Consider the following 25129-nt stretch of genomic DNA (forward strand, 5'->3'; position numbering starts at 1 on the left):
TCGGGCCGGAGCCGCCTCCCGCCGCGTCCCCGCGTCCCCGCGTCCCCGCCGGCCGCATGTCGGGCCCCGGGCCGCGGGAGCCGCCGCCTGAGGCGGGCGCGGCGCCGGGCGCCGAGGGCGGCGGGGGCGCGGCGGGCGCGGCCGACCTGAGCCTGGTGGAGCTGACGGAGGTGGAGTACACGCAGCTGCAGCACATCCTGTACTCGCACATGGACGCGGCCGACGGCGAGCTCGAGGCGCGCCTGGGCTCCGCGCTGCTGGCCGGCCCCGCCGCGCCGCCCGTGTACCCCGTGCTGTGCCCGCCCGCGCTGGCGGCCGACGCGCCCTGCCTGGGCCACATCGACTTCCAGGAGCTGCGCATGATGCTGCTGGGCGAGGCGGGCGCGCCGGCGCCGGGCGCGGCCGAGAAGACGCCGGGCGGCGCGGACGGGGCGCGGGCGCGGGCGGACGGCGCGGCCAAGGAGGGCGCGGGCGCCGCGGGGCCCGAGGGCGCCCCGGAGGCCCGGGCCAAGTCGGCGGTGCGCGTCCGCCTGGAGGACCGCTTCAACAGCGTGGCGGCCGAGCCGCCGGCCGCGCGCGGCCCCGAGCCCCCAGAGCCGGGCGTGGCGCTCAACAAGTGGGTGCGGGCCGGGGGGCTGGGGGCGGGGCGGAGGCGGGGGACTGGGGGACTGCGGGGTCGGGGACCCCGGGCTGGGGACCAGGGGCGGGGGCGGGGCGGGGCTGAGGGGGTTGGGGGCCTGGGGGGCAGGGCGGAGACGGGGGCTGAGGGGCGGGGCGGAGATGAGGGGATGGCCCGGCCACCTGTCGGGTCTGGGTGCAGGTGAAGGGGATCCCAGTGCAGAAGGAACCGGACTCCTGACCCTCACCAGCCCCCCCGAGTCTCGGGTCTGACGGGAAGGGGCGCGTGCTGCATGCTTCCAAGTACTAAGTAGGTGTCCCCAGGCAGTACCTTTTGTGGGGTGAGCCGTCTGAGTCCGCGCACAAAAGGGAGATGAAAAGTTGGGGCCATTGTCTCCAAATTACCCTCCGGAATGTCTTGGGATGCCTCTCCCCGCCCCCACCCGAGCCCCCACCCGGGCAGAGCTGACTTCGCCTTGCACAGGCACTGGCAGGCCTTTGCCAGGAGGGGCGACGTCTTCCAGGCTTCAACCTGCAGCCAGCCACCCGGTGCCCTCCCAGGGCTGGCTGTGGAAGAGCGTGGCCCCCAGGTTTTCTGCTCACTCCCGCCCATGGTTGGCTCTGTCTTGCTCACCTGAGTCAGACTTGGAGGACGGTGAAGAAGGGAGATTGGTATCAGATGAGAGCAGGGAGATGACACGAGGTCTGTCCTCATGAGGAGGAAGCGTGCACGGCCTTTTCCACAACACTCGTCCATAGCTGTACAGGGTTGTCTATCCTAAGAGTTGAGCTTCTGCCCAGAAAAGGCAACGCAACCATTGGAGTGGGAGAGTAGGTGCTAGCGGTGTTTCGGGCAGCATTCCTCATGTGTGTCTGGGTTCTCTTTTGTCTCTGCAGTTTGGTAACCCTTATTCGACATCCATCTGAGTTGATGAATGTTCCTCTTCATCAGCAACAAAACAAATGTACAACGTTAGTGAAAAACAAAACTGCTGCTGCAACTACTGCTTTGCAATTTACATACCCGCTGTTTACTACAAATGCTTGCTCTACCAGTGCAACCTCTAATCTTTCACAAACGCAGGTAGGGAATGTGATTTGTGAAACTGCTCTTTTAAATTAGGTGGATACATTTTAACTTATTTTTGTTAGATCTGAGGATTTTTTTTTTTGCTTTTAATGAGCTTAATTACCTTTTAAAATATGAGAGTATTTGTTTGGTTTGAAAATATTTTAAAATCCTCAGTGCAACTAAAGTTCTTCAAATTGCATATTGAATTGCTTTGATGTTACTTCTGTTAAGTGCGTCTTATTTGTGCAGTAAAGAAGTTAAGCCACATATTGAGAAAATTTGTGTTGCTTCGTTTCTTACAGAGTTCTAGTAACTCATGTTCTATACTTGAAGCTGCCAAGCACCAGGATATTGGATTGCCTAGAGCATTTTCTTTCTGTTATCAGCAAGAAATTGAATCCACTAAACAGACTTTAGGTAGTAGGAACAAAGCTTTGCCGGAGCAGGTTTGGATTAAAGTGGGAGGTAAGCGATAACACAGGCCTTGGGGGGCAGGTGAAAGGTGGTTTATACGCTTAGGAAACACCTTTGAGTGGAGTGTGTCCGGGCTTTTCTCCACCCCTCTTACTTCCTAGTCATCTCACTGAATGTTCTTCTGGATCTCAAACGTCATGATTAACCTTGGCATGGAAACGTTGAGTCTAAGGACTTTTTCTTAACAGTAAAATGATAGACTTACATAAATGTTCAGAAGTTACTAGAAGCACTTCATAGTCGTTTCTTATTTTATCCTCCACGCGTGAGGCAGGCGTCTGAAATCTGTCTCAGCTTTAGGAGAGGTGACTAACAGGATACTACGGATGGGCAAAGGAGGCGACTGGGAGAGGCCACGAGGTGACGGGAGGTTTTGGGAATAAAGAGACAACCTCAGGCTGACTGGGCTGACTTTGAAAGTGAACCCTTACTCCCTCATCCCTGGAAAACAACTGTTTTTCAAGTTACTCAGTAGAACGGCATAGCTTGCCCTCAGCTTTTCACGAGCTGGCGAAGACGGGGTGGCTGGGTGCTGCGGCGTTCTCCCGGGTCAGTCGAGCTCCTTCTCCTCCCCAGGACGTGTGTATTAGCATCTGTAAGGTAGAGAGATGAGTCCTGAAATAGTCCCTGGGCTGACCACTCAGCTTAAGGAATAAAATATCACTAAAACTATTGAATTCCTCTGTGTCCCCCTGAAAACATTATCACCATTCCAGAATTTGCATTAGGCAGTTCCTCTTACTATAGAGAATTTGGCTTTGTGTGGCGTGTGGGGGATGACATCACCACACCTACTAATTAGCTGTCCGAAGTTCTTTGATGGAAATTTGATGTATATATACATATGTGCATGTAGCGTAGCATGGTCTGTTGTCAACCATGTATCATGAAAGCTATGATGCTGTTTATTACTTGTGTGAGACGAATCCTTCTAAAGTGGGGGCATGTTTAATCTTAAGCCACTTTAGGTTTGTTCTCTTTTGGGCACTGCAATTAAAATATTAGTTGTCATATTAGAATAATTGAATATAAAAATCTTTTTTGGAGAAAATACTTCTGGCTTTTTTTCCGTTCTGAATTTCTGAAGAAGTGAACAACTTGGTTTCTTTATTCATAGATGACAACACCTGTACACTAAAAAGGTGAACTTTTGACAAGGTTATAGTAGTTGCATAACACTTAGAATGAATATTTTAGTCTAATTATAGATTCACTTTCAGTTTGTAGTATGTAACAGGCTTGGAGCTTAGTGCTAACGGCTCGCTCTGAATAACTGCAGTAGTACAGCTTTTTGTGGTTTCTGTGCTGCTAACCCAATAATGTTTATATCTTAGATTGAAAATGCCAAAAAATATATTCAGCATTAATTGGGATAAGTTAGTAAGAATAAAAAATTAAAATACTACTTTTTTTCTTTTGCAAAGAAGAAGCGCTATGTAAACAAGCAATAAATAAGAGGAATCGGAGCAGAATACGTCAGTTGGACACAAATGTAGAACGAAGAGCCCTGGGAGAGATTCAGAATGTGGGCGAAGGCTCCGCAGCCGCACAGGGCGCTTGGCAGTCCTCGGAGTCCTCGCAGTCGAACCTGGGGGAGCAGGCCCAGAGCGGGCCCCAGGGAGGAAGGTCTCAGCGTAGGGAGAGGCATAACCGAATGGAGCGAGATAGAAGGTAATCCGTGTGATCGTCAGGTCGACTTAGATATGGTTATTTCAGATGTGCAGGCTTGTTACAAGGCAAACAGTAGTTAGCTGTTTCTGTGTTCAAAGGGAGGAAAAGGAGGCAGGAGCACCGTTACTTTTTGCTGGGAGATCGGGGTCCCCAAAACTGCCCCATAGTTTAGTGATTCACCAGAAGGGTGCACAGGACTTGGCACATAGTCACACTCAGGTCTGTGACTGTCACAGAGAAAGGCTCCACAGCAACGTCAGCAAAGGGCACGGGGAGGAGCTGGGAGCCCAGGCGCCTAGAGCTTGGCTTAGCTTCCCCATGCTGGCCAAGGGCCCGCCTCGCGGAGCAGTCAGGCCGTGGCGTTAGCTCTTCTGCGTACCAGGACACTGAGTTTTGCAAGTTTTGCTTGGTTGTTTTAAGAATGTTGGAAAAGAGGTTAAAACTTAAGTATTTAAGTTGTTTTGTCTGTAGATTTTATTTGTTCTATGTGGAATCAAATGGCAGTTGAATTTTTTCTGTTACAGTTGGGTTTTCACAATGTTTCCCTAATACATAATTAATTAACTTAGTCATTTATCAAATACTGTGTACCAGTTTCTGTTGTAGGCTCAGGAAATAAATAGCGAGGAGCAAGCCAAATACTTGACTTGGAAGCTCGGAGTTGAAGGTTAAGCTAAGGCGATTTCTTTCTTTTTAAAGGGGTGTATTAAAGCTAGCTAGATACTGTTCTTACGACACCTGTACATGCACTCTCTAACTGAAGGACGTCCCTAAACTCACTGTGAATTATGAACAGCATTTTACCTACTCTGACTTTTATATAATAAGCATTTATTGAACACCTACTATGTGAAAAGTGTCATACCACAGGTTGGCAGTTTGAAAGTCTAACTTCTAACTCCACTGCATAGACTTGTGATTAGATTAAATAAGCTGATGTGTGAAGAATGTTTGGCTTGGTGCATAGAGGTCAGAACATCTAGTACCTGCCAGCTGTTCTTACCTTGCAGAGTCTCTAACATTCTGAGTGTGCATGTATGAGGATGAATAAGTTGCTCAGTGTCACCTTATTTAGGGCCTTGGCCTATTACTGAATGTACTGTGTGAAAGTTAAAAAAGTAACCTAATAATAAGACTCAAGTTGTGATTTAAATTACCTAAAAAGACCTGGTTTCAGGATATTAATGGTGTGGTGGTCTCTGATCCTTTCTGAATCAGGGCCCCTCAGAGCATCTCAAAGCTGTGTGTGAGTTGCTCATATGGTATTTGGTGGAGGGCAAGTGGTAACAGTCTGTTGAGTGAAGGAATGATCTGCCCAGAAAAAGCACAGACACAAAATCTTGCTTTCAATTTCAGAGGGTTTGGATCCATCCCTGGTCTGGAGACCTGAACCTGGCCCAGGATCGGGGAGTGTGTGGGGGCTTGGGGCCACAAGGGCATCTGGGTGCCCCGGCGAGCTGGGGCAGCAGTCGCCCCCATAGACAAGGAGCGCCCTGGCAGGGTTTGTTCCCTCACTCCTGGATGGCAGGCTTCCCAAGTGCCTGTCCTGGTGAGACGTGAAACCCTCCCCTTCACCTGCTTACCTGGCTTCAGCTTCTCTATATGATGCTTTGGGTTTTGGCTGTAGGCGCAGAATCCGCATTTGTTGTGATGAGTTGAATCTTTTAGTCCCGTTCTGCAACGCTGAGACTGATAAGGCAACAACTCTCCAGTGGACCACGGCATTCCTGAAGTATATTCAGGAAAGACATGGAGATGCTCTTAAAAAGGTTAGTATTTAAAAAAAAAAAAAAAAAAAAAAAAAAAGGTTAGTATTTAATTAGGCCAGGTAGCTTTTCGGAATTTTATAAATTTTACTAACCAGCATCTTGTTTATCATTTTTTCCGAAGGATAAGTCAAACTGTGCTTTGTTCACTGGAATCTAATGTCACATACTAAGTCCAACACGAACGAAGCTCTGCTCATAACGCTATAACTTGTCACTCCCTAAAGAAGTGATCACAGCCTAGATTTATTTATCACATTGCAGTTTATAAGTGGCTGAAATGTCCATTGTTAGATAGCAGAACAAGCACCCGCTCTCACAGTGTATTTTATTGCGGCCTGAAGGGCATGTAGGATATGATTTTGCCTTCAGAAAACTTTGTGAAATGGCTAAAAACAAAAATAGAAAGAAACAAAAATGCAGATGATTGTCAAATAAATAGTCTGGACTTCAAGTGCATTCAGAAGGCAAACGAGATATGGTTCCACGGCAGGGTGATTATGGAGGGCGGGGGCTTCAGTGCCTGTGGTTTCTGGGTCCTCAGGACGGCCGGCGCTGCCGTGGTGCTGTCTGTGTGTGGTCACAGGCAGTGACCGGCGCCAGCTCGGCTCCGCCAGAACCAGATGCCCGTTTGAGTGACAGTCCAGCCCGGCCCCTGGTGATTCAGAGGAAGAGTGTCAGTCGTGGGACTGGTTCTGTGCTGTTGTGGGGACCTCAGAACAAGCCCACAGGGTCCTGATTTTGTCCCTTGTCCGGGCTGTGGTGTACCCACTGCTGGTGACTCCAGCAGGAGTCTGACTGGAGAATGAGCTGAGACGGGTTCAACAAACACAGAACCTTTTTAAAAAGGGCCCCTGCGTCTGGATGGGGGGGTGGGAGGTCCCCCCACAGCCAGGCCGCATTGAGCAGAGGCGCTTCTCTCTCCAGGGGCTGCAAATGGAATTATCTGTGTCCGTTTCTATGTCCACGTGACATTTACTTCTTGTGAGTTGCATAATTTCTTAAGTTCCTTATTCTCATTATACATTTAATTGCATTTTAAAGCAAAACTATGTCAAAGTTAATTCTAGTTGGGTCTTTTATGGTTATTTATAATGCAGTTACTCTTTAACATTATTAGATAGACTGTTGGTTTTAATGCAATAAAGCTTTTATATTTTGAAAAATGATTTAATGTTTGGCTTTGTGTACCTATCAGTGGTAAATTATTGATATAATTCATATATGAAGGCATTTGTAATTTTTGAAAAAAGACTTGTCAACTATATATACTCAAAGATTAAGTAGATTAAAAATATATAGATGTTATATATGTTTGTTTCCTGGATATTTCTGGAAGTTTAACTACATTGAATTTGTGGATTGTTTCTGTGTCCAATTATTAGACCCAAAAGAAGCAGGCTGAAGTCAGTGAGCAGTCTGGGGCAATTAGAATGTAAATAGCCTAAACACGTGTGGACTTAATTATTTCCTTAGTAACTTTCCTCCTCTTACTTGCATGTGTGCTTTGGTTCTTAAAGATGCAATACGTGGGATTTTAGAAAGTTCTCTAAATTATTCTAGTACACACTGCACTTGGCAGCACTTTCATGGTGTGAGCAGTCTCCTGCCAAAGGTGCCTGGGTGCCCGGGACGAGGCAGAGACCCTGCTGGCGTGGAGGGAGACGGTCCCCAGGAAAATGTGGCTGCGGAGTGGGAATCACTGTGCTGTGAGCCAGTGGCCTGTGGAGGGGCTGCTTTGGGTCTATTGGTCTCCCGAGGCCCAAGGGCAACAAGGAGTGGGGCCCTGAACTGGGGAGCTGCAGCGCCACAGGCCCCAGGGCAGGGTGCCTCCCCCCACCTGTGTGTGAGGAACAGCCCTGCCTGCCAGCCCAGCATTTCAGGGTCCAGGCCCCAGGTGCAGGGCCTGGGGGTCTGCCTCAGGGAACACTGGGCTGGGAGACAGGGTGGGCCTGGGCGAGAGGGAAGCGGAGAGTGTGGCTGGAAAGGACAGGCGTGGGCTTCCGTGTTTGTGGCGGTTCCAGATGAGTGGGGTGTGATGGAAGAGGTGTCTGGGTGATTCAGGCTTGGGTGGATGGGCTGACTGCTGAGAAGGGAGGTGGGGAAAGCTGGGTGGGTGGGTTCGGCCTTCCTGGAGGCACCAGGTGGAGGTGTGAAGGAGGCGGACAGACAGGTGTGGGGTGAGGGTGGGTTGTCATCAGTGAGTGGGTGGTCCACTGTTTGTTTTCCAGTGAGCATAGTTAGCGCGGGTGGTACCTGCAAGGGGGTACCTGCACACCATCACCCGATATCAGCAGCTGACATTTGACGTGTTCACACACACACACGTATTCAAGGACAGTTACAGACATGAACTTTCATCTCGAAATATTCTGTACCTGTCTCCAAAGACAGGCCTTCTACAAACCCCACGCCTTACCACGCTCACCAGGCTGCTGACAAGGCTCTCACGCCCTCTGTTGCCCAGGGCATGTTCAGATTTTTCCAGAATGTTCTAAAATGACTTTAGTAGCTATTTTTTCCATCCTAGTCTCCAGCCAGGGGTTATGCACTGCATTGGTTTCACCTGCCCATTTATTTACTGTGGCATTGGGGTGTTTTTTTTTGGCACAGTTAAACCCTTGCATGACATTGGGGTTTTAACCAGACCAGGCAAGTTACCTGTAGAATTCTCCACCTTCGGGTTTAGATGACTCTATTTATAGTAATTTTAAATTTTGGTGTGATTTCAAACTTACCAAAACATTGCAAGAGCAGTACAGAGAGCCAGGCTTGCCCCGAGGCTCAGTCGTCAGCAGTCACCCACCCTCTGCCCCTCACCGCTCTGCGCCGCTTGAGGGGCTTGCAGGCCCACGCCGCTTTCTGTCTGAGCACGTCAGTGTTGACTCTTAGCAGTGAGTGCGTCATCTCACTTCACCAGGACGCAGTGATCAAAACCAGGAAACTCAGCATCGGTGTAGTAGTCTTGCTGTCCATTCAGACTGTGCGTGTTGTCCACTAACGTCCCTTATAGCTTTGCTTCCCTGTTGGGATCCAGTCCAGGGTGGCTGGTGTGACGCTCCATTGCCCTGAGATGCCGTGCTCAGTTCGTGGCCGCAAACCCCAGCCAGGCTTCCCAGGCCGCTGGGCCACACACTCTGCCTCCCTCCCTCCCTCCCTCAGTCAACAGCGGATGACCGAGTTCTCCCCTCTTCCCGCCACCGCATGGGGCCCTGCTTTGCCATCCCTCTTGTCACTGAGGTCTAGTTCTCATGCTGTGTCTGAAGTCAGGCCCTGTCACTGACTTCGGGATGGCTCTGTCCCTTCCCCCCACTTTTCCTGCAGATGTGCTGTGATTTTTCCATTATTCTCCCGTGCAAACCCCCTGGGCCTCTCGTCTCCGGCTCCCCCTGATCCCACTGACCTTAGCAGCAGGGACACACTGTTTGCGTCCGTCCCACTCCTTCTGCCTTCCCTGCTGTCTGCTCCCTCGCTGGGCTGCCTTCCCTTCTCTCCACCTCTCAGTGATGGGTGCCCCAGGCCCTGGAGTGAGTGTCTGGGGGAGCTGGGGAGCCACCCTGGTTGGTGTCCAGCATCCATCTATCCAAGCTGGGCAGTTGCCTCCTGGAGCCCAGACCCCACGCTCTCCAGGCACCCACCTTCTCCAGCCTTTGGCTCTCAGGGTAGGGAAAATGGGTCGCATAGCTTGGTGGGTGGGACATGGAATGGGGAACCCCTTCCTGCAGAGACCCGTGGCCAGCCTTCACCTGCAGAGGCCCCTGAGGGTCCCGAGTGCTGCCAGCTGCGCCCTCTGGTCAGCTGAGTCGACTGGAGCCCATGTTCTGCTGGGCACCTTCCAAGATTCACTCACGAACAGACCTTTATGCTCATGTGAATGGTGCAGCGTACGGATCATTTAACTGCATACTTTATGATCGTGCCATGTTAAGAGACGCAGACCAGAGGAGAAGTATTGTTCATGCAGCACACGGGGTCCGACGCGATGACTTTGGTGGGACTGTCGAATGCCATGACCTGCCTGAGGAGCGCTTGGGCAGGTGGGTGCTCTTGGAAATCACGCATGGTGACATCAGAGCCAACGTGGTGATTCTCACAGCCAGCCCAGAACCAAGACCTCCCTCCCGGATTGAGGAGGGACATTGTCACCCGTCCTGTGCTTGGGAAGATAGGTTGCTGCAGCTGTGCTTCAGCTGGCATTGATGTGCAGACACCATTCATAGCTGTGGACTTCGAGCGCAACTTGAATTAAAGGATCTGGGGGCCGGTTGACTTCATTATTGCTCATTTTGAAATGTATTTGTAAGAATACGATTGGCACAGATGCAGCAATATAGAAGAAGACAAGATGGAGAACTCTTTGAATCCTTATTTTTAATTTGGATTTTTATTCACTTTTTGAACATGCTGCTTTTAAAGGGTACTCCGCAGCTGCTGAACTGGCACCTACAGCTTGTACGTGGCAGAATGGACCAGAATGTGTTGTGACGTGTTGAAAATAAAGTGTCTTTTTAAAAAACCGTTCGGAGCGCCTTCATAAACTCCCATATTCCTCTTCACTTGGTGGACGGGCTGTGCTCTGTCTTCCTGGAGAACCACCGTGGGGCTTGTCGATTTCTCTGTTGGGTTTTTGTGGGGGGCTCAGTGGTAGTGTTTTTTGAAATCATAATTTGTTTTTATCTTTATCATTTAAAAACCTTATTTCTGTTATTTCCTTCTCTCACGTCTTATTTTTTCTGATATCTTCAAAGTTTATTTCATTTACTTTCAGTCTTTCTTAGTTTCTGATCAGTGTGTTCAAAGTAAATTTGTCTCAGTGCTCTTTTTTTTTTTTTTTTTTTTTGAGATGGAGTCTTGATCTGTTGCCTGGGCTATAGTGCAGTGGTGTCATCACAGCTCACTGTGGCCTCCAACTCCTGGGCTCAAGCGATCCTCCTACCACAGCCTCTCTAGTAGCTGGGACTATAGGTGCACACCACCAGGCCTGGCTGATTTTTCTGTTTTTAGTAGAGACGGGGTCTCGCTCTTGCTCAGGCTGGTCTGGAACTCCTGAGCTCAAGTGATCCTCCTGCTTTGGCCTCCCAGAGTGCTGGTATTACAGGTGTGAGCCACCGTGTTGGCTGTCAGTGCTCTTTGGGAAGTATCCCCAGGTTAGGAGATAATGCTGTCATCATCTCTCATGCCTAAGTATCTTGTAATTTTGATCTGTTTGCCTCTTCAACATATAAATTCTCTGGAAATAAATTTTTAATTTTCTGTATATGTAGGAGTTTCTTTTTAAAAACAGCCTTTTTTCTATTTTATTCATTTATCATATTGTGATCAATATAAGAAGATGCTTTATATGAAAAAGCAATTTTTTAAAGTTTCAGATTTTTCATTGTGACCTTTTATGTGGTCAGTTAAAAAAAGTTCCATGATGATTGGAAAGAATGTTCGTTCTCCGTCTGGAGAGTTGTAGACATTTGCTCAGTTGAGATTATGGCTGGTGATTCAAACCTTTCCTGCCCGTTTGCCTGTTAGGCCGGTTGTCTGTGAGAGGCTGGCGTGGGCACCTCCCACTGTGGGTGGATTTGCTCGGGCCCTTGGGGCTCTCCCAGCATTTGCCCTGTGTATGTCAGAGCTTCATTAAGTATTTACGAACTCCCACCTGCCCTGACTCCATGAGTGGTTTGTTTTATCAATTTGCAGAATCCCTCTTTATGTCTTTTAAACTTTTGTCTGTAATTCTTTCTTATCTAATAAAGACTGCACCAGCTTTTTTCCTCTTGACAACTTCCTGGTATATTTTCCTGACATATAATTAAAACCATTTCTCTTTTTCCTACTAAGAAATATAGATAGAGTCTCACTCTGTCACCTAGGCTAGAGCATAGTGGCGTCATTGTAGCTCACTGCAACTTTGAACTTCTGGCCTCAAGAGATCCTCCTGCTCCAGCCTCTCACAGTGCCAGGATTGTGGGTGTGAGTCACGGTGCCCAGCTAAGAAGTATAGTTTTTGGCATTGGTCTGTCTTTCATATTTATAAGTCTAATGTAAATATCTACTTTGGCCAGATGTCATCTCAGGATGTTTTGATAAGTTGTAGAAATTCTGTTAAAACTCAACTGTTTCATATATGCTTTGTTGAAAATAGGCGCTAATTGAGAGATGTAGTAATAGCTTACCTTTGGCCTTGGCACAGTTGAGGAAGACTAAAGAGATCTAGTGCCTTTCACATCTGCCCCGAACTCCCAGGAAACTGGTTCCAGGAGTCCTGCAAGCGTCTAGGTAGGACCACACCGTCACCCTACTTCTGCCCAACTGTTCCAGGGAAAGATGGACACCTGGCACTGGCCTCAACATGTGTGAAAATAGTTTAGGAAATCTTTCAAAATACTTTATGTGTGAGAAATGATTATTTTGTTCTTCCTGACTTTTTTTTTTTTTTTTTTTTTTTTTTGAGACAGAGTCTCGCTCTGTTGCTCGGGCTAGAGTGCCGTGGCGTCAGCTTAGCTCACAGCAACCTCAAACTCCTGGGCTCAAACAATCCTTCTGCCTCTGCCTCCTGAGTAGCTGGGACTACAGGCATGCGCCACTATGCCCTGCTAATTTTTTCTATATATCTTTAGTTGGCCAATTAATTTATTTCTATTTTTAGTAGAGATGGGCATCTCACTCTTGCTCACGCTGGTCTCAAACTCCTGACCTTGAGCCATCCGCCCGCCTGGGCCTCCCAGAGTGCTAGGATTACAGGCATGAGCCACCACGCCCGGCCTCTGACTCTTACTTAGTTATTCTAAACAGTAAATCTACCTTGACAAATACAGGCAAATGTTTTATATTTATGCGTTAGCTGTCAGGATATAGGAAATTTATCAAAATGTGGTTCATCTTAAATTGTATCCTAAAACCTTTTAAAGTTTGGAAAGAAAATTAGAGTATATTTACATGCAGATATAGCTTCTGAGTGTAGCTAGTAGTTGGAAATGGTAGATTGCTTTGGTCAGAATGTCACTTAAAGTGTGGGCAGGTGTAATGTCACAGCCACTCCAGAGGATTCGGAAGTTAAGTCAGTGGCAGTAGAGTGCTTATACTTCTCCTGGACTTGAATTAAATATAAACTTACTAAAACTCAACAATAAAAAGACAACACAATTTAAAAATGGACAAAGGACTTGAATAGACATTGCTGCAGAGAAGATACACAAATGGCCAATGATCACATGAAAAGATGCACTGGGAAATAAAATATTTTATTAGGGAAATAAAAATGAAAACCACAATATCATTTCACACCCCTTAGGATGACTATTATTTAGGGAAAGAAAAAGAAAATAGCGTTGGCAAAATGTGGAGGAATTGGAACCCTGCGTGTTGCTGGTGGGAATGTACGAGCACGCGGCCTCGTGGAAGACTGCGTGCTGGTGCCTCAAAAAGTTAAACACAATTACCGTCTAAGCAGCAATTCACTTCCTGGATAAACCCAAAAGTACTGAAAACAGGGACCCAAGCTGACGTTTGCTCGTGAGTATTGGCAGCAGTGGCTAAAAGGCAGGAGCAGCCCAGGTGTCCGTTGGCAGGTGAGTGGATAAAGAACAGACATGTAAACAGCAGAATCCACTTGGCCATGGAAAGGAAAGACATTCTGACACCTGCTGCAACACGGAACCTCTGAGGACATTACGCAAAGGAAAATAATCCCGTCACAAAGAGTCAGATCCGTGGGGACAAAGGAGATGGTGGGTGCCAGGGGTAGGGGGAGGGTAGTGAGGACCCTGTGTTTGATGGGGACAGAGATGAAAATGTTTTGGAAAAAGTGACGATGGTTGCACAGCACTGCAAATGCACTTGCTGTGCTAAAATGTACACTTACAGATGCTTTAATGTTTAAATGGCAAACTTTGTTAAATATATTTTATCACAATAAAAAAATATAAATCTAGACTTAATTGTGTAGAATGCTATTTTTTTTTTTTAAAAAAAAAGCTTGTGGAAATTTCCAAACGTGCAAAAAACGGAGAGAATGATGAACTCCGTGTCCCCATAACTCAGTTTCAGGCATAATTTTATTTCACCCACACTGCCCACCCTCCCACCCGCACTGGATTATTTTAAAGCAATTCCAGACATCTCATTCATATATATATCTCCAAAAAGGGCTGTTTAAAAAGATAACCACATATGTTATAACACAATATCATCATTTTCCCTGAATCAATCAGTCCTTCATATCTATCCCTGTTCTGAAACTGCCCATTGGCTCACAAATGTCTTTTTTTACAGTCAGTTTATTAGAATCAGGATTCAAACACTGCATTTGGCGGATAGCTCTTAAATATCTTTTACTCTCTTACCGATCTATAATAGTTTCTTTTTTCCTTGCCATTTATTTATTGAAAAAGGAATCATTTGTCCTGTAGAGTTTTCTACGTTCTGCATTTTGCGTGTCTGTGGTGGGGGTGAGGGTTTCCTGTAACGGCGACCCATCCTCCTTTTGTGAGCCTGACCCAGACCTTGTCATTGAGACCTTCTGAAAAGTAGGAGCTTTGGGCAGCAGAAGGAGACTCTGTCTCAAAAAAAAAACAAAAACGAGTAATGGGGCAAGACCGGCACGATGCTGTGGGCGGAACCAAGCACAGGAGCCGGAGGGGCGGGCGTGGGTGCCCCTGACCTGCACAGGTAAAGGTGGTTAAAATGGTAAACTCATGTCAATGTATATTTTACCACAGTAAAAAAAAGAAAAATGCATGGCTCCTTTTATAATGTGGCCAGCCATTTTGAGAATTTGTTGGAAAAACTAAATAAAAATACATGTATGGTGTCACTGCTATTTGAGAAAAATATTGGAATCCCTGTGTTTATCACATATATGCCCTTACAAGCTGTGACATGAGTTTGCGAATGACCCCTTAAGACTATGTATTTCGAAGTGGTTGACCCAGCTCTTAATCCCAGCCTTTCCTGCTTTTGATGAACATAGCAGTTTTCACGTCTGTGAATCAGTGCGTTAACGACCACTTCTTGACTTTAGGAATTTGAGAGTGTATTTTGCGGTAAAACTGGCAGAAGGCTAAAGCTGACCAGACCAGACTCCTTGGTGACCTGCCCGGCACAGGGGAGCCTACAGAGCAGCCCCGCGATGGAGATCAAGTGATCAGCCGGACAGGAATCCTCCGTGATTCACGCGTGCTTCTGCAACCCGCAGCTCCGCCCTGACGGTCTGACTCGAGAGGGACTTGGCTCGAGTTGACGGGACTCCAGTAGGGACTTTGAGAGCACATTTTGTAAAAATATTTGTCTAGAACAAAATACTTATCCATTAATGTCCTCTTAGACCATTTGGGGATAAAGACATCTTGATAATTAGTAATTTTTCAATTATCTGTCTGATTCCATCATGTTTTCTTAACATGATAACTTAAAAAATTAACATCCTTTGTAATTTCTTTAGTCTTAAAAAGTACATTGCTTTTTATTTATTTTCATTTTAAATATGCCCCTTTAGCAATTGGAACAAGTTAAATTGCTCTTCACTAGAAACAGTTTGGAAATTTTATTGTATTTGTTCTATCACCCCCCTTGTAATGATTTCCAGTCTCAGGGTGCTGTGTTGCAAAACGCAGCACTATTTTAAACCTTTTTGCTAAAAATTTTCCGGAGACTTCCTTTAAAGCTACTTCTGACCATAAATGAAATACTGTCTCAGTAGATTTCATAAATGCCCACATTTTCATACTGAGTCATTACTTTATGTGTAATAAACTGTGGTGTTTGGAACTGGGTTTTTCAAATGAGTGGCTTTATTTATTACAACATAATATCAGTAGAAGTTAGTACAATACAAAGTCACCTTCAATAAATACCTTTAATCAGAGATGTAAGTTTGTACACAAAAAGTAGGTAAATCAGACTAGACCTCTGTATAGAAGGCATACCGTACATTAGATTCTTTATTGTTTGTTACACCATAGCCAGTCATTAATCTGAAGATTTAATATATCATTTTATTGGGATTATGTCTTTACACAAATGCTACGTAAACAAGTTGAATATTTTTCATCTCATGGAATTGTACAAAACTTTTTTTATATACACCCTACGTCCTCTCAAATGTTGGGTTTACAAATTTATCACCAGGCCTGTGTTTGAGGTATGACGTCACAGATGAGCGGCCGGCTGTCAGGAGCCGTGAGACAGACACCTGGACCACGGCTCCATCCATGCTCTGAGGCCAGAGCATCCCGCCGGCCACCGCCCAGGGTGCGGGTCAGGCCGGGGCTCCCTGGACGAGACCAGATGCTGTTGCTTCAGTTGTTGCTGCTTCTCTTCCTTAAGTTCTATTTTATGAGCTTCTAGGACCTGATTTCTCCCTGCCCCCTGCCAACACGGCGCCTTGGCAGGCCGAGGTGTCACAGATCCCCGGAGTCCCCTGAGCACCGACAGCGCCGGGCAGCCCCGGGTCGCCGGGTGGCCCGGGCTCGCCGTGAGCGCCGTCCTGGCCGTCTTTGCTGACGCCGGGCACGCCTTGCGGTCCTGAGACAGATGGGAAGGGCAAGCTCAGGCGCAGTGAGGACTGAAGAGCAGTGGCACTTCAGACTCACTGAGCGCCTCAACTCCTCCTTTCTAGGACTTACTTCTTAGCCCTGGGGGGGCGAGGGGAGGAGAGATGGAGAGACGGGTGCAAACTGGGGGGGGCCGACGTGGGTGCCGCTAGGGCAGATGCTGCCCTCAGGGCACAGCACCGCTGTCGGGAGGTTTCCTGGGTGCCGTGCAAGGACGGGATGGGTGGGCAGGAGAGGGGCGGGCGGGTGGCGGGTGGGAGGCTGTGGGGGCTCGGGAGCTGCAGGAAGGAGTACGTGCGAGCGAAGGGGGAGTCGGCTGCCAGGGGAGGGTGACAAAGCCCAGGATGGTGTGGTCATGGCACAGCCGGAGGCTGCTGTCCCCTGGGCACAGCGACACAGAGATGACTCCCACCTGGCAGCCCCTGGTCTCCGTCTGGCCCGTCCAGCCCTGCGCCGGCCGCGCCCTTGTCCCCTCTGTCACCCTGGCTCCCTGTCAGGAGGGGTTGGACACAGACACGTGGTTAGAATACCTGCCCTAACGGCGGCGCTCGATCCGCCTTCCTGACAAACAGGCTGCCGCTTTCCACCGGCTTTCGTGGAAGCGGGACCACCCGGAAAAGACACCTCCGAGACGAACCCACCTAGACAGGGTCACGCGCCCTTGGTGACGTGTGGGTGACGATGGGCCGCATAGGTGACGCAGGCCCCTGACATCGCAACACCGTATTTTCACGGTGCCTTGTCTGTGTTCAGACATGTCTGGACACACACACACCGCCGGGCCCCGCTGCCTGCAGCACGCGGCGCGGTGACGGACTCTCACTGTGCTGCCCGGGGCCACGGCTCTGAGCAGCAGGCTCCACCTCCCGGTCTGTGCGGGGCAGCTGTGACCTGCCCGCGTGACGCAAGGGCCTGATGGCGCATTTCTCAGAATGCACCCCCCCGCTGGTAAGCGGCACACGGCTGTAACTAGCTGGCGTGGCCACCACTTCCCTGACCTCTGCTGCCACTGTGGACGGGGTTTTAGTTTTGTGCAAAATATTTGTGGCTATTAAGCAGTTAAGTATTTATTGTGTGTTCATATTTTCAATGTCATTTTTTTTTTTTTTTTTTTTTGAGACAGAGTCTCACTTTGTTGTCCAGGCTAGAGTGAGTGCCATGGCGTCAGCCTAGCTCACAGCAACCTCAAACTCCTGGGCTCGAGTGATCCTTCTGCCTCAGCCTCCCGAGTAGCTGGGACTACAGGCATGCGCCACCATGCCCGGCTAATTTTTTTATATATATATATATCAGTTGGCCAATTAATTTCTTTCTGTTTATAGTAGAGACGGGGTCTCGCTCTTGCTCAGGCTGGTTTTGAACTCCTGACCTTGAGCAATCCGCCCGCCTCGGCCTCCCAAGAGCTAGGATTACAGGCGTGAGCCACAGCGCCCGGCCTCAATGTCATTTTTGACCCATGAGTTATTTAAAGGTATTAAATTTAGTTACTTATTTAGAGTGAGTCTCATTCTGTCACCCAGGCTGAAGTGCAGTGATGACAGCATAGCTTGCTGCAGCCTTGAACTCCTGGGCTCAAGTGATCCTCCTGCCTAGGCCTCCCAAAGTGCTAGGATTACAGGTGTGAGCTGCCTTGCCCGGCCTTGATTTTGGGTTTTGGGAGGTGTTTTTTTGAGATGAGGTCTCGCTCTGTTGCCCAGGCTGGAGTGCAGTGGTAAGATCATAGCTCACTGCAACCTCACGTTCCTAGGCTCAAGTGATCAGCCTCAGCCTCCTGAGTATCTAGAATTTATTCTGTAAAATTTGGATTCAGTCAAAAGGTCGCACTCAAGGATCCAGAAGGCCACATGTGGCCCCAAGGATGCAGGTTCCCCATCCCAGATTCTAGCACTAAGGGCATAAGCCACCATGCCCAGCTGATTTTTTTTTTAGATGTAGGGTCTTGCTATGTCCCCCTGGCTGGTTTTAAACTCCAGGCCTTAAGCGATCATCCTGCCTTGGCCTCCCAGAGTGGTGACTTACGGGCATGAGACACTGTATACCCAGTCAGATTGTACCTTTTATCAGCCTAGCTCACAGCAACCTCAAACTCCTAGGCTAATTTTTCCTATATATTTTTAGTAGGCCAATTAATTTCTTTCTATTTTTAGTAGAGACGGGGGTGGGGGGTCTCGCTCTCTCTCAGGCTGGTCTCTAACTCCTGACCTTGAGCGATCCTCCTGCCTCGGCCTCCCCGAGTGCTAGGATTATTACAGGTGTGAGCCACCACGCCCGGCCAGTCCTCAAGCTCTTTGTCGATCCCTCCCCACCAGAGGTGGTTCGATGGTATTTGAGAAAAATATCACATTTGGTTCTCCTTGTGAGATTAATGAGGGATCAACTTCGCTCGGCCGTGAAAGCACTTGGAGCCAGAGAATGCCGGAAGCAGCCTCTAGTGACAGCCCCCCCCACCCCCGCCGTGGCATTGTCACAGCCGGTGACCGTGTGGGCGAGACTACTCACCTCTGGGCCCGGGGTCGCCCAGCTCCCCGGTGGGGCCGCGGTATCCCGGGGGTCCTCGCGCGCCAGGGTGGCCAATGGAGCCCGGGGGGCCCGGCGGGCCGGGGGGACCAGCTGGGCCAGGCCGGCCGATGGCCCCCGGTGCTAACGGCTTCCTCAGGTGCGCCGCCAACTGTGCGATTTGCTCTTTGGGGAAACAAGGGTGCGAGCCGTTACTTCAGGGAGGACGCCCGCAGGTATTTCTATGCAGAGCATAGACTGCACAGCGCCGCCTTGCATCGGGACATTTCCTTCTGATTGGCTGAAAGTGGTTTTCCCTGCTCTGGGGCACGCGACCCACGCCGTGCCCAGCCAGGACTGCCGGCACCGAGGGCACGGCCGTGTGTCCCCGTGCTGCAGCCGGGTGACTCACCGCTGATCATGCCGCCGCACAGCTCCCTGACGCGCTGCTCGCTGGCTTCCTTCCCCTGAAACGCACCCACAGGCCCTCGGGTCCACGCGTGTGGTGGCTTCCCGCAGCCACCATCACACTCCAGGGCCCCTGGGACCCTCGAGGAAAGGCGTGACCCAAGCCCAGCGCCCACCCGAGGAGGGAAGTGACCTACCGGCACGCCGGGTTTCCCCGTGATGCCAGGGACACCCTGCACCCCCTGGAAGCCCAGGGGCCCGGGGGGGCCTGGGACGCCCTGGACCCCGCTGGTGCCGTTGGGACCCTGGATGCCTTTGGGGCCCAGCTCCCCTCGACTGCCGGACTGCAGAGAAACGGGCCGGGGGTGGGGGGAGTCAGCGGGAGCCTGGCGCGCAGCCGGACCCCAGGTCCCTCCCCGGTCCCGCCCAGCTGCGCCCCCACGTCTGGGAGACATCCTGCCGGCCGGCAGCCCAGCCAGAGGGCACCTGCCAGCCTCTCACCTCTCCTTTCGATCCCACGGGGCCGCTGGGACCCTGCAAGGAAAGGGAGCGTGACACCCGAGTGCGCTGTGAGCTGGCGGGCGGGGAGCAGCCCCGAGAGCACGATCCCGCACGTGTTGGGCGAGGATGAAATCGCCCACAGACCTGCCACTGACTGCCAGCAGCCCTTCCTTCCTCTGTTCTTCCCTGCATTGCATACGTTCTCTACGCTGCTGAGACCACGCGCACCCACTAAAGCTTCCTGAAAACCGACCTGCCCCGAGGGTGACTCTGCCGACCGCAGCTGCGCAGTGTCATCTCTTACACGCACTCACTTTGTCTCTTTTGCTGCGGTGAGTAACGCCAAGCTGGACGTCTCCACCCTAAACTGGGCCCGTCCCCGGGGTGTCCCCAGCTGTGACCGACCCGCCCGGGCCTGTGCACAGGGACGCAGCCCGCTGGGGTCTGGCCGTCTCCCCGAGCGCACGCATGCGTTCAGAGGTGGGACCTTTAGGAGGTGACGGGCTCGAGGGCCCCGTGTGAGTGGGCGGATGGCCGACGCCGTTGTCACCAGAGTGGCTCTCCTGAAGGAGGGACAAGCCCAGTCCCTTCCCCTCCCCCCGCGTCTCTCTGGCTGCTTCGCTGTGGGATGGCGCGGCCCCTCGGTCTTGGACTTCCCAGCCTCTGGACACAAGCCAGGTACATCTCTTTCCTTGTAGATTACCGCCCGCAATGCTGTCACCGGAGCAGAACACAGACCGAGACCGGTCCCGCCCAGCTAGCGGGCAGGCGGAGGGCCGGCGGGGCCCTGACACCGCGCTCTGCTCACGCTGGCCGGCGACTGCCCCGTCCGGGGCTGGGGAGGGCAGAGGGAGGGTCCCACGCTCGGCCCCCTGTGCCAGGGCTTAGAGCCGAGGGGGGCTCGCCTGCTCGCCTGTCCCCCTCCCAGGTGCCACCCCCCCCCCCGTCAGTGCAGCGGCCCCAGGCTGCCTTTGGTGGCTGCTCGGGTCCAGGGTCCGAGTGTCCAGGCTGGCTGAGAATCCGCCGAAATGAATAAGACGCACAGCTGAGATTACTTTGGCTAGAGGCTTAAAAAGTTCACACTAGGCTACCGGGGTTTTGCCCAGACACAAAGGAAAAATTAATCCAAGAATTAAAAGACACAGCCACGGACCACAGGCCACGGGCAAGCCTGGCAAGTCCATGGGCCGTGGGCCACGGGCAAGCCAGGAAGATCTTTCCCTCTAACCCCACAAGGCCCCCACTTCCATTCCCTCCAGGAGAAACGTGAGTCAGTTGACTCCACCGCGGGCTTTGTTTCATACCTAACCTGAGTTTTAGCTCTGGGGAAGCAGAGCTTTCTTCGGTTAAAACTCGGCTGTGACTAATTCCTGCTGAAGGGCCACAGCGACTTTTGCACGCAGTTACCAGGCGAGGGGGTGCAGAGAGCCCTGCGCTGACCAGAGTCGCCCCAGGCCCACCCCAGGCCGCCAGCTGCTCCCATGTCAGGATTTCCAGGCCCCCCCTGCTGGGGGAGGTCAGTGGCCACGCCCCAGCCCCCCACGTCCAGCCCCCCACTCCCCCGAGGGACTGTTCCTGCCCCAGGGTCCACAGATGTTGACCTTGTCCTTGGGATGGTTCCCACCCTGCTGACCAGTTAATCCTCGGTTGTTAGTCACAGGAAGGGCAACTTAATGACACTCACCGTCTCGCCTTTATCCCCGGGAAGACCGTCGGCACCCGCGATGCCCTGCAAGCGACCACCCGAGGGCAAGAGGACCGCTCAGCGCGTCCAGGGACGTCCCGCCTGAGGCCACCTGCTCTCCAGCCGGGCTGCTTCACACTCGTCCCCTGGGACTGAGGCCAAGTCCGGGCCCAGCCCCTGAGGACCCTCCCCTCAGGCCCCATCCCGGGTGGAGACCACAAAGCAGAAGGCGCTTGTTCACACAGCGAGGCTTCTGTGCCCCCGGAGCCTGGCGTGGGGGGAGGGCTGCAGGTGCTCGACCAGCACGGGCGGCCCAGGGCTGCCTGGAGGCCAGAGCAGGTGGCTGGGAGGGCAGGGCGGCCTCCCCACAGCCCCACCCGCACTGAGCTCCTCTGCAGAGAGAAGTGCCGCATAGGGAGAAGTGGGCTTCTAATCTGCTTCTGCAAGACGGAGAGCCCAGACCCCGTCCTCCTTGTCAAAGTCAGTTTCCCACAAGGTCAGCAGGAAACACACTCCCCCGGGTGGGGGGGGGAGGGAGGTCCCCGTCCAAGCCTCCCGGGACAGAGCCACGTGGCCACCGTCTGGCCGGCAGCCGCCTGCACCCCGAGCTGGAGGCTGGTGCCCAGAGCGCCTGTCACTGTGCTACAAGGGCCGGGGACAGCAAATGAGAAAGACAGGAGAGAAATGAACCCAGCTGTGACCTCACCTGGTCTCCCTTGGGTCCTGCAGCGCCTCCAGGGCCCTGGGGTGGAGAGAAGGCTCTGATCAGAGGAATCGCAGACTCCCCCGAAGGGACCCGCATTGCGTGGTGAGCCCAGGGACGGCAAACTCTTCCATGCATCCGCAGGAGTGGGCACAAGTGAGCGGCTGTGACTCCCGACACAGCCTCATGGCCAGGCGCACGGTCACAGGTCACAGGCAGCACCCGGCTCTGCCCTGCGTGTGCCCGCGAGTCTCGGGCCTCTCCCCACAGCGCCAGCTCTCTGTCCAGGGCCCGGCCTCCCTGCTGCTCGGGGCCACTGAGGTCCTTTCAAGCTGGGCATCGCTGTAACCCCGCTGAGCGTGTGCGGGCGTCTTCACACACACGGTCCTAGGATAAGCCCGTCGCAGGGGGTTCCTGAGTCCGAGCCCCGAAAGCTCCCACCACCTTCCCATCCGGCTGTGAGATTAAGGGCAGGTCCTGGGACTGCTGGGTCTCCCTAAAAGAACGTCCCCGGCGGCTGGGTGGGGCGGCATGGCCTGTGGTCCCAGCTACTCGGAGTCCGAGTGGGAGGATCGCAGGAGCCAGGAGTTCCAGGCCCGCCTGGGCAACACAGTGAGACCCTGTCTCTACAAAAAGTAGAAAAATCTTTTAAAAAGTCCATTTGCTCGCATAGCAGCGCGCTCTCAGGAAGTTAAAGGGAATCTCAGCAACCAGGCCTGCCCCACCTGGGCCAGCGCCAGCCGCCATCTCCTGGAGGCCCTGGGGTTGCTGGCACGTCCGGGCTTCTGGAATTTCCTGTCCAGAGGCTAAGAAAGAGCTCCCTGTCCCTCTGTCCCCACGGGGGGTGGCGGCTTCTCCAGCCCAGATGTCCCAGAGGCAGGGGCGTCTGTGGCTGAGCCCTAGAGCCCTCCTGGGGCAGTGTGCACACCTCGGCAAGGGCGCCGTCCCTGCCCACGCCCAGCGTGCGGCCACACAGGCAGGGCCTGGTGGGACGAGGCTGGGGCCAGGGCCGCGGCCCAGACCAGACCTCAGCCTCCTCCCAGGGGACCCGGGGCTTTGGCCCCCAGCTGGGCCAGTCACTCAGGCGCCTGTGCCCTGATCCCCAAGTCCGCGTCACGGGCTGTCGTTAGACCAACAGGAAAGGGTCTTGAGAAGCCGGCAGTGGAGACGGTCACAATGGTTCGGACCGCTGGAGCTCAAACTTAATCGTACAGCAACGTCACCCCGCCAAATGACACCTCGGCTGACACCCGCAGGTGGGAGCCGGCTTGGCTCCCAGCGCCACTGCCTGCCCCTTGTTCTGATTATTAGGCACCGACTGTGTGCTGTCCTCCCCGCACGCATGGGGACGGAGCAGAGTGGCTGAGGCTCCTGGACCCCCCTTGCCCACAAGGAAGGCCACGTGGAAGGATGGGGGGGACCAAAGGGCGCCGCGGTCTGCCGTGGCCCTGCCCCCCCATTGGAGCTGTGCAGGTGCAGGGGAGAGGCCCCCGGCTGGGACACCTTGAGGAGCTGTGGACTGTGCTGTCAGGGGCTGGGGCGTGTCCTGCAGGCAGGGCCACTTACCCTGTCGCCCACTTCGCCGCGGAGGCCCTGGGGGCCTGGAAGGCCGGGGTCTCCCATGCTGCCCTTCCGGCCCTGTGGGGAAGGTCCAGCTCAGCCACGCCCTCCGCTGCAGCGTGGCCCACGTGGGCTCCTGCTTCGGCCTGCTGTGCCGGTCACAGCTCCAGGCCACACCCACACCCCATCTTACCCACCTGGAAGCCTCGGACGCCGGGGGCCCCGGGAGGGCCTTGCGGGCCAAGGGCCCCCTGAAAGACAGAAGGAGGCGTGCGTGGGGGCCGGGCAGGCCCAGGGGAGGGGGCTGTGGGGCCCACAGAGCTGGGCTGGCCCCGCAGCTGGTCCCAGCCCCTGGCCAAGCGGGGGTCAGTTCAGGGGTCTCGGGCCCAGGTACACCCCCGCCAGGCGCCGATGCCCACCGCCCACCCGGGCCTGTGGCTACAGGTGGGTGCCTCGGTCTGAGGCTGGGCCTTCGGGCAAAGGTCCCGAGGACGAGACAGCTCAGGCCTGGCCCGCGTGTCCAGCATCCTCGGGGTCCTGCCCATCATGGCGCCCAAGACGGCACCCCAGCTGCTCAACCCCGGCGCCACCTGCCAGGGGCTCGGGCCACGCGCCCCCCACTCACCGAGGAGCCCCTGTGGCCAGCCTCGCCGCGCTCCCCCGGCACGCCGACGTCCCCCTGTGGGAGGAGAAGCAGCATGAGAGCAGGGTCCTGCGCAGGGGGCGGGGCGGCGGGAGCGGATACTCACAGGGACGCCTGGCTCTCCCGAGCGGCCGGCCTCGCCCAGCTCCCCGGCTCTGCCCTGCGGGGAAGGCGGCGGTGAGTGCCCAGGCCAGGTCGCCGGCCTCCCTCCCCGGGGAAGCAGCCACGTACCAGTTCTCCCTTCTCGCCTTTGGAGCCCGCTTGTCCAGGGAGCCCCTGCCGGGACAGAGCTCGGTCAGCGCCGCTGAGTCCACACGCGTGTGCACGCGGACAGTGGTGGCTGAGAGCCGCATGGGACAGACTGTGGGGCCAGAGACAGAGGCCCCACGGGACAGCGCTCCCAGGGCCGGGCCAGTTTCTAGGCCTGCAGACCCTGGGGGACTTCTACAGCCTCCCTGGCCTCGGGCGGGGAGCCCCTGCAGGAGCCCCCCAGGGCCCACGGGGTGACCCCCACATCTGGGATGGACACACGCACACGCATACACGTCCCATGCACACGCACACACATCCCACCCACACGCATACATGTCCCACATGCAGACACCACGGGGCACTTGCCAGGCACCACGGCCTGTGTGGGCCCCGACCGGCCGTCCCCAGAGCCACTGCAGGAAGGGACCCCATGGTGACCAGCCCAGCACGGCCCAGCGCAGAGCAGCGGGACCCGGAGCCAGCCCTGCCCGCCCGGGCACTCACCGGCAGCCCGTTGGGACCCTTCTCTCCCGGACCCCCATTTCGGCCAGCCTCGCCCTGCAAGGACGGCAGGGGTGAGAGGGAGCGGGTGCCGAGGCCTTGGGAGGCCGAGCTCCCCTCCACCCCCACAGCCTGCGCCAACCTTCTCGCCCTCCAGTCCTGGCACTCCGTCCCGGCCGTCCTTGCCCGGCATGCCCTGGAGACAAGGGACATGTGACGTGGGAGGCCGGGGGCAGGGA

At 53.4% G+C, this 25129-nt stretch overlaps 2 protein-coding genes across 4 annotated transcripts in view; one reads left to right on the forward strand and one right to left on the reverse strand.

The window, feature by feature from the left end:
- Positions 1 to 15361, forward strand: TCFL5 (transcription factor like 5). 3 transcript variants are annotated; one of them, XM_076010814.1, is made up of 6 exons: positions 1 to 616; positions 1516 to 1702; positions 1993 to 2155; positions 3589 to 3835; positions 5463 to 5604; positions 5643 to 6767. In XM_076010814.1, exons 1-6 carry the CDS (start codon positions 57 to 59, stop codon positions 5652 to 5654), a joined length of 1311 nt encoding a protein of 436 aa, XP_075866929.1. In that variant the 5' UTR covers positions 1 to 56; the 3' UTR covers positions 5655 to 6767. The 3 variants fall into 3 exon arrangements, with proteins under 3 accessions (XP_075866929.1, XP_075866928.1, XP_075866927.1); XM_076010813.1 differs by lacking the exon at positions 5643 to 6767 and adding an exon at positions 14612 to 15361 and having other exon boundaries at positions 3 to 616; positions 3592 to 3835; XM_076010812.1 differs by lacking the exon at positions 5643 to 6767 and adding an exon at positions 14612 to 15361 and having other exon boundaries at positions 4 to 616.
- COL9A3 (collagen type IX alpha 3 chain) overlaps positions 15302 to 25129 on the reverse strand; it is a 12730-nt gene continuing 2902 nt past the window's right edge. Inside the window, exons 10-24 of the mRNA XM_075993343.1 lie at positions 25033 to 25086; positions 24894 to 24947; positions 24369 to 24413; positions 24244 to 24297; positions 24120 to 24173; positions 23692 to 23745; positions 23501 to 23572; positions 21938 to 21973; positions 21232 to 21276; positions 19548 to 19580; positions 19244 to 19390; positions 19051 to 19105; positions 18642 to 18824; positions 16555 to 16632; positions 15302 to 16113 (exon numbers count right to left, since the gene is read on the reverse strand). Coding sequence (XP_075849458.1) covers positions 15923 to 16113; positions 16555 to 16632; positions 18642 to 18824; positions 19051 to 19105; positions 19244 to 19390; positions 19548 to 19580; positions 21232 to 21276; positions 21938 to 21973; positions 23501 to 23572; positions 23692 to 23745; positions 24120 to 24173; positions 24244 to 24297; positions 24369 to 24413; positions 24894 to 24947; positions 25033 to 25086 — 1155 coding nt within the window. The 3' untranslated portion in view covers positions 15302 to 15922. The remainder of the gene's footprint in view (positions 16114 to 16554; positions 16633 to 18641; positions 18825 to 19050; positions 19106 to 19243; positions 19391 to 19547; positions 19581 to 21231; positions 21277 to 21937; positions 21974 to 23500; positions 23573 to 23691; positions 23746 to 24119; positions 24174 to 24243; positions 24298 to 24368; positions 24414 to 24893; positions 24948 to 25032; positions 25087 to 25129) is intronic.

This window comes from Microcebus murinus, chromosome 16, assembly GCF_040939455.1.
Source record: "Microcebus murinus isolate Inina chromosome 16, M.murinus_Inina_mat1.0, whole genome shotgun sequence".
NCBI classification, from domain to species: Eukaryota; Metazoa; Chordata; class Mammalia; order Primates; family Cheirogaleidae; genus Microcebus; species Microcebus murinus.